This window comes from Mauremys mutica, chromosome 8 (genome assembly GCF_020497125.1).
Source record: "Mauremys mutica isolate MM-2020 ecotype Southern chromosome 8, ASM2049712v1, whole genome shotgun sequence".
Taxonomy (NCBI): domain Eukaryota; kingdom Metazoa; phylum Chordata; order Testudines; family Geoemydidae; genus Mauremys; species Mauremys mutica.
Window position 1 is genome coordinate 108,136,672 of NC_059079.1, and position 14,144 is coordinate 108,150,815.

Below are 14,144 nucleotides of genomic sequence, written 5' to 3' on the forward strand. Positions count from 1 at the left end.
TGCATGCTCTCTCCATACATGTCTCCTACCAGCATGCATGCTGAATGTTCCCTGCACATGCCTTCTGCCAAAAGCAGTGCTGAATGTGTAACCACTCCTGCAAGGGGTCATCGGCAGGGATTAATCCGAAAATCTTCAGCATCAAAAGCACAGACGTCTATCACCTGAACTAAAGGAGTCACTTCATTAGCGGATATCAGTAGTAGGCTCTTATCTTCTATGAGCATCAGCCACTAGAGACGGACATGACCCAATTAGCTAGCAAGTTACAAATGCATGTTACCATTATTGTTTGTATTCTGGTAGCCCCCAGAGGCCCCAGGCAGGATTAGGGATGCATTGTGTTAGGTGCTGTACATACAGTTAGACAAGGTCTCAGCCTTAAAGAGCTTTACAATCTGCACCCATGTTAATTGTACTTTACGTACGCGTGTCTCCTGCACCTCTAAAAGCAGTGCACAGCTCATGGGTCTGTGTGCCTGTCGGCTGCTTCGCACTCGCATCACTTTCTCCCATCTCTAAACGAGAGTTACCTCCACTTCTCCGCAGTCACATTCCTCCCCATCCTCCAGGTAACCGTTTCCGCACCTCTTCCCTCCGTATAAAGTATTGGGGTCTGGCATGTTGGCGAGACATATCCCTCCGCCGGACTGCAGGTACTTGTCCAGCTTCTTCCTATTGCACGTGTTGAATACCCTGGGGAATGGGTGCCTGCACACAGATCAGGTCAGAAGAGCATCACATGAGAGGAGATTGAAGGCATAAAGCACCAGAGCAAATGCACACACAGGTAGAACTGCTCCTCCTCTGAAGGTTGGGCTTCCCCCGGCACGGCAGTGAAGTTGCACAAAGGGTGAATTTGGCCTGTGTGTTCATGGGCAGGGTCAGATTCCATCTTGTATCCAGGTTACATCAGACAAGGAGTTTCAATTTCAGCTCTGATGCCTCCTTTTCCCATGTGGGGGATTCAAGGTGGGAGAGTCGGGAAAAGGCATAGCAGTCACCCCATCCAAGAGGTTTTCTTAATCTAAAGTATTAGACTAAAACCCAGGCTCCACTAGGATGCCAGACAGCAAATGAGAAAAATCGGGATGGGGGTGGGGGGTAATAGGAGCCTAAATAAGAAAAAGACCCAAAAATTGGGACTGTCCCTATAAAATCGGGACACGTGGTCACCCTAGGCTCCACATACACAGCCCCCAAGGAGATGTACCCTTGGCCACTCACTCAGTATGGCTTCTTCTGAGCTGTTAGAGTCACTTTTAGAACCTTACACTTGACACTGAATAATTGGTTGTGAATCTGACCGATAAAAAGATTTATCCCCCCTGCCCCCCAACCTCCTACTCAAGTGGAATGGGTTTAAGTAGGTTTTCTGTTACATGGCATTTTAATTTCCTCTTGGGGTGTATGTGTGTATATGTACATGTATGTTAGACACATGCACATGCGTGTTACATTTGTGTGCACATTGCGTGTGCGCACGCATGCCAACGTACCGCCACTTTCCCTCTTGATATTTTTCTTTGTTTGTGAAAACTCAATGACTTCAAACCAAGGGGTTTAAAAGATGGGCTTGTGTTAAACAACTTGAAATGTTCTTGGTTAAATGATGGGTTTGTTTCGTTTCCCATAAGAAGGGGGTGAGAAGTGGGGGGTGGGTTAGGGTTTTTTTTATTAGTACAAAGCCCAGCTCTAGAACTTCTAGAAACTCTTCTGGAGCCCCGAGGAGTGAATTTTTCAGCAATACGAGGGGGGTGTGGCTTGAAGGGAGGAGGGCAGAGCTTGGGATTGTGTGTGTCTGAAGAAACACAGAACCCATGAAAAATTAACCCTGAATCCCCCTGGGTTTACACTCTAGCTCTTCCTCCCTCTTCCCCTCAGGGCTTGAGGGTCCTTTTCTTGGAAATACAGACTTGTAACCACTCACCTGAAATAGAAGCAGAAGAGCATGGACCAAATCCATGTGCTGCACCACCACTCCCAGGGCAAACCTACGCTCTCACACCATTCACCTGTTCAGGGCCGGCTCTAGACCCCAGTGCGGCAAGCACGCGCGTGGGGCGGCCCTTTCCCGGGGGGGGCGGCAGGCTGGGCCGGCGGACCTGCCGCAGTCATGCCTGCGGGAGGTCCACCGGAGCCCCGGGACGACCGGACCTGCCGCAGGCATGACTGCGGACGGTTCGCTGGTCCCGCGGCTCGGCTGGACCTCCCGCAGGCATGACTGCGGCAGCTCAACCAGAGCCGCCGGACCTGCGAACCGTCCGCAGCTGCGGGAGGTCCAGCCGAGCCGCGCGACCAGCGGACCCTCCGTAGTCATGCCCACGGGAGGTCCGCTGCTCCCGCGGCTCCGAGGCGCCTCCCGAGCATGACTGCTTGGGGCGGCCAAAAACGTAGAGCCGCCCCTGCACCTGTTAACTGCCCCCAGTGGAACTGAGTTCTCTTAACAGGACGCTCATAACAGGCAGTGACAACCCCAGGTAACCGGCTTAGAAACATGGCTCCGTAGCTGTGCCTTTTGATGGTCTCCCAGGTAATCGCTTTGCCCTTGGTTACCACAGTGCCTGGGAGTACGAACCCTGCTGTTATACAGGTAAAAGTCCCTAACACCCGTAGGGGTGTTTTACATACAGAGCACATGCAGCTAAATCGCCTAAGCCCTCCCGCTGCAGGAATACTTTGGCTGACCCCTTCATTCCACTGGGGTCAGTCATTTGGTAAGGGGCAGTTTAATTTAAACTGGGAATTAAACTAACTGCTCCTGCCGCGTGACCCAGGTTGCCACTGAAGAGGTGCCTCCGTAAACCTGTTACATACAACACCCAGCGCTGGACCCAGCTTCATGCTGCCTTCTCAATGATCCCCGCTCCCCTGGGCTCTCTGGGATGCGGCGGGTTTTGTTTTCCTTAGGGAAGACCACGGAAGAGCGACTCACCCCGTGGCGGCAGCCATGATGCAGCCTCCGTCCTCAGCGCGGGCGGCACAGCAGCCAGCCGAGTCGTGGCTCATGCCCAAGTTGTGGCCCATCTCGTGGGCCACGGTGGCAGCGACGCCGATGGGGTTGTCGGAGTGATCCTGGTCAGAATCAAAGAGCCGCGTCAGCGTGTCACCGACACGTCGGCCGAGCGCTCGGGCCAAGAGGTGCATTTTCTGCTGCTGAGGATGGGCCTGCAGTCACGCTCTCAGCCAGAGCGGCCTGCTCGATGGGGCAGTTTGGATCCAGGTCTGGACCCTGCAGCTTGGGCCCATCTCTGTCTGTTTCAGATATCTGGTGCAAAGTGGCCTGCTAGCAACGAGCACCGATCTGTACTGCCTACGGCCTGTCATGTCTGGGCCATAATGCTGTATAACAGGCCTTTACATTTGGTTGAATTGAATATTGCTTATCGTTAGACCCCAGTTGCCTTTTACACGATAGGAGCGGTGGCACCATGTGCTGGATTGCTGGCACCCGAGACTGAAGTCGTGAAGTCTTGTTTTCTACGCACAAATGCTCCAGATTCAACTCCCACCTCAATCTTCTCCCCACCAATGTTTTGTCAGGACTGTGTGCGCCCAGGATTAATGAGGTATCCAGAGCCTTTCACGGATGCATGGAGAATTGTTACCTGGGGTTGTCTTTAACCTATTATGAAAGGGAATGCTGGAGACCAACCTAAAAAAGCATTTTCCCTTTTGGTTTTCTGGGAGGCAGCTATCACACATATTTGCTATGCACAGGAAACGCCTGATTAGTTGTTAGCAATAACTTACCATGTTCACCCCTCCTGATTGGAAATCGGAGCACATGGCCATCAGCGGGGCTACGCCGATTGTGGTGCCCTGGAACGACATCCCACTGAAAACAATCCAGAGAAATAATGAAATGGGACAGAGATGTAGTCTGAGGTCTTGTAGAAACCAATGCTGTCTGTAGCCCTATGAACTTACATCAGACCATAAGGAAATGGTCTCTTCATTAATACCTTTCCTGCTATCTTCCCAGTTTAGCTTTTCAGCTCCATCATTCCTCTTCCAGAGCTAATAGTTCACCTTACACCATGATCAAGCCATCCGGACTGTGCAGGCAATCCGACTGCTTGTAATGGCCTGGTGATGTTCCTAGCAGATTACTGACTTCCTGGACTTGGAAACAAACACACAAGAGACTGTCCACTGATAATCCACCCCAGGCTGTATCCCGAGCCCAGTGCATGCTGGAGCCTCACGCTGGGAATTTAATGAGTGCTGGGTGAATACCCAGGCCGTGCAGATCTATTCCAGGGCTCACTCTGCTAGCTCAGTGCATTGATTTAAGGAATCCCCAGTCACCTGGAATGCTACACTGCCCTTCTGAGTTTTTAGGGTCTCATAAGAAAGCGGTGGCTTGGGGAATCGCATCCGACCAGACACCCAGAACAGTATGAAAAACAGAATGAATCTGTCTGTGAAAAAACTCCTGGGAAAGGTGTTGCATCGGTGCATTTTCTTTTCACTGGCTCCCACTCCACTTCCCACTACCTGCTAATGGGGAAATTCTCACTGGAGAAAGAGGCAGGACTAGGGAGCTGCTGCAGATTGTTCTTCTAACAGGCCCACCTTGCTGGCCCTGTATCCAGTGGCACTAATCAGATCAACAGGATGAGTCACTCTGATTAGCCAGCTAGCTCCCAGCCCATGCGCCAAGCATGTCAGAGTGCAGAATGATGCACTTGCTAACACCGGGCCCTGTCCCAGAACTGGCTGAGTGCCTCCTGCAACCTGCACCCACTGAAGACTGAACATCTTGCCTTATGGCCCAGATCTTCAGAAAAGTCTGTGCACAATTGTGCATGCAAAGATGCACAAGCATTTGCACGTGCATTATGGCTGCACAATAATGGGAATGGCAGTCCCCCACTTCAATGTACATGTATTGTGAATGCATACCACTTGGGGGTATGCACCTTTCTAAAGCTCCAGCCCCATGAATGTGTTCCAACTAGAACCTTATCCCTGCTGATTTCAAACCTTGTCCCCAGATCCCTTGGGCAGAGAGTTCATGTTATTCCAGGAAAAGCAACATACGTGATTAACTGGGCATTGTCGTGCTTTTTGCGGGCTAGCAGCTTGCGCCTCCAAGCCAGGAAGGACCAAAGGGTGGAATGTGAATTCTCGGATATATCGCACTTATTTCGGTCAGTCCAGACCTCCAGCCCCACCAGCGCAATCCGAATGTTCAGGGACTTGTAAAACTAGAAGATGCACAGAGAGGAGAGGAAAGAGCCGATCAACTGATTGCTGCTGATTTTTCTCCTCATTTTAAACCGTGAATATAAACGATGCTAAATATGTGACTTTTGTACAATGAGACAGAACCGTACGTTCAGGGAAAGTGGGTCTCCCTAGAAGCATGTTCTACCCTCAGCTCTGGGATGGGAAAAGCCCCGTCAGCATCCATTACAAAACCCTTCCAAAGCACTGGGCTGGATGCCAGATGTGGCGCTTTCATTGTGTGGCTAATGGTAGCAGGTTGCTGTAAGCGATGAAGGTCGCCCACAATAGCACAGCTTTGAGAAGAAACAATTCAAAGCACGTTGAGATTTTCTTGCTAACACCCCTGAAAGGGAAGGGGATTCCCTCTCGGCTCCCCGTCTCCAATGCCTCTGCTCAGTGGAACCGTTCTGGGGGCGCCGTCCAGTCTCCACCGTGCCAGGTCATCGGGGAGAAGGAGCCAGTGGGGAATTCCCTTTGCCGAGCAGGATGCCTTCTCTCTGGCACAAGAAGTTCAGGTGACTGTGTTTTGCTGAGACTTCAGCTCCTTTCCCACTGGTTACACACCTGGCCTCACCTTATCTACGTAATTAGCAACCTCCACTAGTTTATTCTTCGTTAGTTGAAGGTCATAGTTATTCTTCTGAAACTGAATGAAAGGAGCACAAATCAGCATCATCCTTTAAAAACAAGCAAGAGCGTAACACACATTTAACCAGATCATGTTATTCTGAGAATACGGAGGTGACTGACCCAGTCAGTGGTGCCCAGGAGTCCTCCTTCGGTGTATACATCAGACCCCTATTCGCAACAGGAGGAGCTACACATGTCTAGATCTTGTAACACTGATCTGGCGCTGAGCTGGTGGTATCATACCACCGTGATGCTAGCCATCGAACAGAGCAACATGTGTTCCTCCTAGGTGAGAATCCCCTGGCCAGACATTTATGTAAAGAGCTGACTAATTTGCCATGTTACGCACACGGTAATGTAACTTCATACCTATAATTAGCACAACCACAGTACTTATCATAGAGGATTCATTACACAACTCACTTACCGGACAAGAATGATAGCTGCACTGCTTCATTTAAAACACTTTTGGCCCATTGAAAACACGTGGTAAATAATTATTTAACTTGGCAAATAATGTAACTTGTTTTAAGTATGTGAATCAAACAAAAAGATCTTTTTTAAACCAGACTGGGTGTTCTCACTGGAAAAGCTGGGGCATTTTTTCTTTTAGGAGGGGGCAGTTTGCATTGATCACATCAAGGGTTTGACTAACGAAAGGGTGAAGAACATCTGGCAATCCCTGGATAGGCTGCATTTTCTCACAATCTCCTGGTGCCTAACAGAGGTGAATCACCCAGAATCTGTCTCTCTAGTGTCATTCAGAATAAGTTACAGCCAATAGCCCTGAAGGAGCTGTGCAATTTTAGCATCAGGTTGTAACTTTATGAATGAGGCTGACCTCCCTATGCCACTCTGTGCTGATAAATTAAATGATCAATTAAACATTGTCAGGTTTGGAATGGTATTGAACTTCTTCGACACAGAAAGTTTAGATTTGCAGCATCTGAAACCTCAGCAAGAGCTTTCTTTACCTCCACCACTAAATACCAACTGAGATAGTAGCTAATCACCTGGATTTCTTTAGCGAAGGGACAGAGAGTAGAATTAGGAGACCAGGTTATCCCTGAGAAACCCCACAACCCCAAATCTCAATCTGTAGAGAGCTGTCTATTCCAGGAGCAACATCGTTAAACATGGAGCTGTGTAACTGAATGAATGCTCCTGCATGCTGACTGCTAATAAGATATGGAGCCTTTTCACGTCAGGTCACTGGTTAGTGTTACCCAGGGTTTTCAGAACCCCAGCAGAGGTAACGTAACTGTTTCACTTCAGGCGGTGCCAGGAATAAATCAATGGGAACACAGCAATTCGGTCTGATAAAAAGATTAATGCAAGTCAGCGTGCTCTACCTAAAACTGCAGTTTATTAGATTTAAGCACACACAGACATAAGCGATAGGTTTTGAACCTCCCAGATATTTACCTGAACTCTGGAACAGTATTGAGTAATTAACAGCGGGTTCGCAGTAGCCCACTCATCGGAGAGAAAAGATGTCAGAAAAAACATTTCTCAAGATGGCTTTAGAGGACTGTTCCAAAAGTACACTCTATTAGCTAGACTTTTTATAACTAACTTCTCCAAAACTCATAGGTCATAATGACCCTACTGGATCATCACTTTTCCTAACTTTCAATAAACTTCTAATATCAGAGACATCTAGACTCGAGGTTCCCATCCACGTATCTTCTTTCTGCCTCAGTTATTTACTTTTCTTTCCCCTCCTCCCACTCTGACTAGCAGAAACTGCCAGCTAGATTTTGACCTTGCACCTAAAAGCCTGCTTTCCAATTAACCGTTAACTATGTGGGGTACATTCTGAGGCACACACACCCCTCAAATCCAGGGTAACTGTTAGTAGTCAGTGCAGACTGGTAGTGACAGGCAATAGTTACATCTCTGATGGCTGTGCAGTGACCTACTTGAAATAAGGGGGTGGCCTCAATCCTAGACACTTGTCCGTATCACAGTTTCCACCTCCCGTTGGCAAGAAGTTACATCTTTCCTGAGTATTCTCGGAGTGGTCAGGGACTGGGAGGGCAGGGAAGTGGAACCCCATTCTGTACACCCTGCCGGGATCCCGCCACATCAGGGATAGCTGGGATGGCCCCTGCCACTGGCTTCACTCTACCTGTTCTGCAGCGAGAGAGATTTGCCATGGACCCAGTTCTCAGCCACTGTAAACATGGCATATTTCTCTTACCTCTGCATAATCAGCCACCAGCAGCAGCTCCACGTACTTTGTAGACTGCAAATCCTCCCGCTTCACCTGTGACAGAGCACCCCGGAGGTTAGTTGTGGTTAATCATTTTTCTTGTCTGGCAATCACTGCCTTATTGACCGTTCCCCTGCCCCCCATTACACAGGGACACTTGTTTGCTTCCGTTACGTCGTTTGAGCGGCCACTAGTTCCTAATCACCATCATCCTTTTGGAGGAACTGTATCCCCTTGGTTTCATTTCCTCAGCCCTGCTCTCGGAGGACGGCAGGCTCACCCTGCTCAGAGGTGATGAGCCACACCCTGCCGCATGTTGCAATGAGTGGTACACGCTCACCCTGTGATGATGTGCTGTGGCCCGGCCTCTCAATGTGTTGAGCCAGCGTGTGGTTGTGGGCTCTTCGTGCAGATCTCCACAGGTCCCCTGGGGAAGCCTCAGATGTTCTGATCTGTAGATCACGTGTTGATCCTGGCTATCAGGGACCGGCTCTAAGATGTAACTGAGGTTGCTGCTCAGTACTATAAGACCACTGTTGAAATAAGAAGCAGTGAGAGAAAGGACAGTTCAGTGGTTAGTCTAGGGTCCAGAAAACCAGCATTTAATTTCCTGCTCCGCCACTGACGTCCTGTGCGATCTTGGGGAAGTCAATTAGGCCCAACGCCACTAACTTTCACTGAAATGCTTTGACAATCTGGGCCTTAGCTTCTCGGTGTCTCTGTTCCCCATCTGTACTCTGGGGACAATAGGGGTGTTGTGAGGATAAACACATTAGTGATTGTGAGGTGCTCAGATACTGTGGGGAAGGGAGCTAAATAAATACTTCAGACAGGGAAATGATGTTACCAGTTAATAGAAGAGCTTGTTGAGCCTTTTTTGTCTAAAATATTGTGCGTCAAGCGGCTTATCAACTGAATCACAAATCGGCCTTTCGACTAAACAAGAAAATGTTTTGTTTTTTTCAATCAATATTTTCCTCCTTTGCCTCATTTCCTCAAAATGGAGGAAAGGGAGGAAAAACCTCTCTCCCCGCCTGCCCCTTCTCCCCAAGGGAACCCAAGCCAAAAGCCTGTGCATTTTGAACCAAAACAATGTTTTTCATTTTGTTTCCCTTCATGAAAAAAAATTATGTGAAAATTTTCAACTACAATGTCAATTTTTAAGGTTTTTTTCCCATTTCCCCCCTCACAGAAAATACCATTTTCCAACCCGATCTAGACAGTAAATACAGAACTACAGCCTCTCCGGGATGCAATCACATGGGGGCTGGGAATGTCACAGGTGTCTGGGAGAAAAAGGCATCCAACTTCCATGGTCTTTCAATGAGAGTTGGGCAATGGGCACCTAATTTCCTTAGGCTCCTCTGTAAATACCAGCCATGATCAATAACATGTTGGTTGTCATATACCCATGTGCCTTAGATAATCATTCTTAGGGCCTTTCTGGCCACGGGGAAGTGGGTAAGAATTTATTACCCCCTAATACAAATGGAGAAATTGAGGTTAAGGGATGCAGGTGAGGCAAGGGGAGGGCCTTTTGCTGATCTTCTGCACAGAGATGAATTTCACCCAGGCTGCTTGAAATTATCCTGAAGATTGGAGAGAGACAAACCGTAACACCACTGCTGGTACGTAACAGTATTCCAAGTAGGCTAAGAGCTCCTATTTTTATCTCCTTCATGCAGGTTTAATTTCATTTCAGCCTTTGAGACACTGCAGGGGTTTGCAGTGATACAAATGGAAGCCAGAGAGCAACAGATCCTTAGCACATCCCATGCAGGAATTCCCTTCCCCCAACTGCCCACCTCTGGCTGAGGCTTCTTCTGGCCAGCTCTTTGTTCTGTGCTTCCGTGCATGGCACAGTGTGGGAGGGGAACTGGCACATCCTATTTAACAATGTGAGTGGCTGATAGAAACGAGCTATCAAAGAACATAAATAATGTCTATGGCCAAGCAAGCCTCTTTTGTTATCGTCTGGGGTCGTATTCAGGATGCTCTCCGGGAGCGGGGCACGCTGTCCAGATTTCATATATTAGAAGCCTGTTATTTTCATTTATAAGCTACTTGCTAGAGCAAGAGTTTCCAGGCGACCCCTTTCAAGCAAACTAGGGAGCCATTGTGTGGCGCTTTGCCGGATTTCTCCTACAGCTCTCCCCACCAGCCCACGCTGTGCAGTGACTCAGGCACTGCTCTGGATTTCCAGTACTAGCCAGGAGGCAGTGGTCCCTTCTCATAGAAGCTGCATAGGATGCTCAGCAGACTCTTTCCCCAGGCCCCTGAAAGGTGCATTGCAGCCATAACAGACTCAGCGCAAGACCGAAGCCTTTCCCTGAGCCCTGCAGAAACAGGAATACCTGGACAAGCGGAGCAGGCTTTCCAAAGCATTAGAGAAGCCCAGGCTCTCGTACTCCCAGTGCCAGAAACACACCTCATGTCCCAGCGTTATTTTAGGTGCTGCAGGGCAATGCCAAATAAAGCTCACCCGGAAAAAGGAAACGATCCAGGTTAAATTCTGCTCTCGTTTACACTGGTGTTAGCCCACTTTAATCAGCAGGGGTTGCCCCTCCGAAAGCAGCATTTGGCCCCATTGGCAGGTGCCCAGGAAGAATCCACTGGCGGGTTGCATAGCTGGGTTGGGGGAGTCCCACTGAAAGCCTTGCTTCAAGCTTTTGCTTCTGCTGCTTCAATGCAGGCCCCATCCTCTTCTTTAGCTCCTCAGACACGAGCCCACTGAAGCCCTGCTGGTACTCGTGGCGTTGGATCATACAGTGGTTTATTACCACATAATAACTAATGAGCTCACTTCTGCATAAGCTTCTGTGGCCCTGGTCCTGCAAACACACCTGCATTGACTAGGGGCTAAAAGTTAAGCACGTGCATGAGTATTTGAATGATTGGGGTCTATGTCTGTACAGCACCCAGCACCATGGAGCCCCAGTCCTGATCAGGGACTCTTCATTTTCTAGCAGTAACATGGGTCAACAGCAAAACCTTACGGGCCAACATCTGAGAATGCAGCAAACCTTACAAGCACCCGCGTTTGCTAATCACAAACCCCACCTTTGCAGGGACAAGCAGGCATTCGTGTTTGCAAACGGGTAACTGCTCTTTTACACGCCCTATTCGCAGACCCCTGCCCCATCCCTCTCTCTCATACATCTCTAGAGACTGCACATCCCTCTGAGCGTCACCCTAGATCTTGAAGGAGCCTCCTTGCTGTCTGTGCCGTCGCTCGCTCAGCTTTGTGCTGGGAAGCTGCCGAGTTTTGTGAATGAACCAGTAGTTTATCCAATTCGGAGAATCCATTTCAGTCGTTTGCTGTCCACTCAGGCTGGCAGGCCGTGGGGCTGTGCCTGCGACCAAGGCACATGAGAATCCAAGGTATCTTCATCCCTAGCTCTCTTTAGAACATGACTGTACTGCAGGGGCCTGTAACAAACTGTACAGAATTACCCCCAGGCCAGGTCGTGCTGTGTTGCTCCAGGGGTGCTTACAGCAGGGTGGGCGTGCAAAGAGGCTCCCCCGTCTTCTTGCACTCCATGCAGTGATGGGACATGATTGCAGGCCTTCCGTTCCACATAATGGGAGCCGTTCTCCCTGTGAATCGTCAGGGCACAGGACATCCTGGAGAAGGCAGGGTCATGCCCCCCCTTCACTCTATTCTTTGATATTTGTACTGCAGAAGCAGCTAGCAGCCCCAGTCACAGACTAAGACCCGATTGTGCTGGGTGCTGTGCAAACACCGAGCGAGAAGATGGTCCCTGCTCCTAAGAGCTTAGCCAATGGAACTGGCCAGGTGCCGCATGCTGCACCCCCTGAAGAGGAAAAGCAGCGAGGATGCTCACCCCCTGGCAGCTTGGCTTCACTGACTTCAGCTGCTAAAAGCTGCGATCAAGGGTCACAGGATGGGACCCGTTCTATGGGCAGCCCCCACACATTTGTCATGCAATATCAAGTCGCTAAAATCGCACTAAGACAGTTTCCTGGTGGAAAGTATAACGACCTCTGGAAGTTTTGCTCTTGCAAGTGCATTTTTAACAATACTCCTAGGTGGCTACGTTGCCGTTCTCCCCACATTGTAACAGAAACCTCGTTTGTACTATGGTAATCAAGGGCTGATCGAAGTATGTTTCCCATGTGGGTCTGTTTTTCTCAACTGGCCTTTTTCCATGCATCAGGTTTGGAAAGGCTCTGGGTTTAACGGGGCTCTTTGCCCAGTGGAAGACGTATAGATTTGGGGGAAGAATGGCTCTGCTTGAGAGCTCTGCAGGGAAAGTGAAAACAGATGTGTGTGCTTGGCTTCCATACATCGTTATTTAGAACAGTGCAGCACAATGGTTGGGGCACGGGGCAGCAGGACTGCACACGTTAACTGAACTAGAGCTGTTTCCTCTGACGCTAAGAATAAAGCGCCTGGAAGAATGTGGGATAAAACAGAAGTAGGGTGCACCTGTGATTTCTTCTGCTTTTTTATAGCGAGTGGATTATTTATTGCAGAACACAGGTGGCCACTTTGTCCTGTTTATACCACCAGATATTTCATCTACATTAAAAGCACTTGAGGTTGTTAAGGGTTTTTTTTGGCAAGGCCTGTTTCCTGACAGGACTAAATCTCCCCAGCCCGGCTTCCAACCAGCTTTCAGCTGGAGTTGACTGCAAACAGTGTCCTGTTTATAAACAGATGTGAAGTATCTTAACTGAGAACCTTCAAGTGCATGTGATATTTAGGGTTGCCAACTCTGTAATATTTAAAAACCGGACACTCCAGCAGGAGTGCCTAAACCTCCCCTGCCCCGCCGCCTCCCCCAAGGCCCCGCTCCTGCTCTGCCCCTTCCTCCTGAGGCCCCACCCCTATTCGCTCCTATTTCCTCGTCCCTCCATCACTCGCTGCTTTTCCTCTCTACCCCTTCCTCCCTGCGTGGGTCGGGAGGGACTCTCCTGCAGAGCTGGGGCGGGGAGCTGCAGCCGCCTGATGCAGGTAGGAGGTGACCCTGACTGAGTAGGGGCTGACACAGGTGATGTCTTGGCGCCTCCCCACTTCCCCCACCTGCAGTAACCGGACTTCGGGTGTCCAGTTAGTAGATCTAACCGGACACCATCAGGTTCCCTTTTCAACTGGACAGCAGGCCACCCTCGTCGTGTGCCCAGATCCCCAGCTGCTGTAAGTGAATGTAGCTTTGTTGATTTCACTCACTAGAGCTATGCTGATTTACACTTGCTGAGGATCTGGTCTTTTTTCTGCCCAGGATTAGAACTTGTTGGAAATTTGTGAAACACTTTTTAAGTGTGTCAATTCCAACAAAAATTCCTGTGGATAAAATATTCATAAGTTATTTATTTTTACTCAGTTTCCTACCAAAGTGTCAGTTCTGACTGGGAAAACAAGGGTTCATTGCGACAATTTCAAAACTTTTCAAAAGTTCAAGTCAAACCATTTGTTGAAGCTGACCCTTTCCCAAACAAAGCTTCGCTTTTGACCAAAAACTATTAGTTGGAAAATTCCAGACTAGCTCTAATGCTAACAACCTTGCTAGGGAGTCACATGAGGGTATGCCCGGAGGCCTTGGAAAGGACGAGGGGAGGCCAGAGGACACTCAGATGCTTGTTTTGTCAGGGCTTGCTTGAATCTTACCGTAGCCCTTTGCATGCGCTGAGTGTGACGCTGGATTGTTCCAGGCCTCGCACAACGCCATGGTAGAAGCAATGGTCCTGGAAAGGAGAAAGGAGATTGTCAAGGAAAGGAACAGTTGGTGAGTTCTTTTATTGTTGGAGGGTGGAATTAACTCCTGGGCAGAAAGGACCAGTACAGGACCTGGGTGCTGCTAAGTCCCACGTGAGCAATGAGAGAGCCTTTAATTCTCTCTAGTACTGTCCCTCCTGCCAGATGAGACTTTAATGCAACAACAAACAACAACAAAAACCAGTGGTCCCCTGATTCAAACCTAGCATCTTAGCTGTCATAACATGGCCTTGTGGAAATGCATGAACACGCTCTTCATTGCTAATAAAATCTAAGGTGCTGTAATGTCCCGAGGAAGCTTCACAGAAGAGCAGACCGGGCTTG

The 14,144-nt window shown here is 49.1% G+C and overlaps 1 protein-coding gene across 1 annotated transcript in view; it reads right to left on the reverse strand.

Moving 5' to 3' along the window:
- The window catches only part of ADAM19 (ADAM metallopeptidase domain 19), a 54,104-nt gene that overhangs the window by 18,314 nt on the left and 21,646 nt on the right, over window positions 1-14,144 (reverse strand). The window contains exons 5-12 of the mRNA XM_045028794.1: window positions 13,713-13,789; window positions 8,421-8,613; window positions 8,069-8,134; window positions 5,810-5,881; window positions 5,047-5,213; window positions 3,754-3,838; window positions 2,936-3,075; window positions 534-711 (exon numbers count right to left, since the gene is read on the reverse strand). Of these exons, the coding sequence (XP_044884729.1) occupies window positions 534-711; window positions 2,936-3,075; window positions 3,754-3,838; window positions 5,047-5,213; window positions 5,810-5,881; window positions 8,069-8,134; window positions 8,421-8,613; window positions 13,713-13,789 (978 nt within the window). The remainder of the gene's footprint in view (window positions 1-533; window positions 712-2,935; window positions 3,076-3,753; window positions 3,839-5,046; window positions 5,214-5,809; window positions 5,882-8,068; window positions 8,135-8,420; window positions 8,614-13,712; window positions 13,790-14,144) is intronic.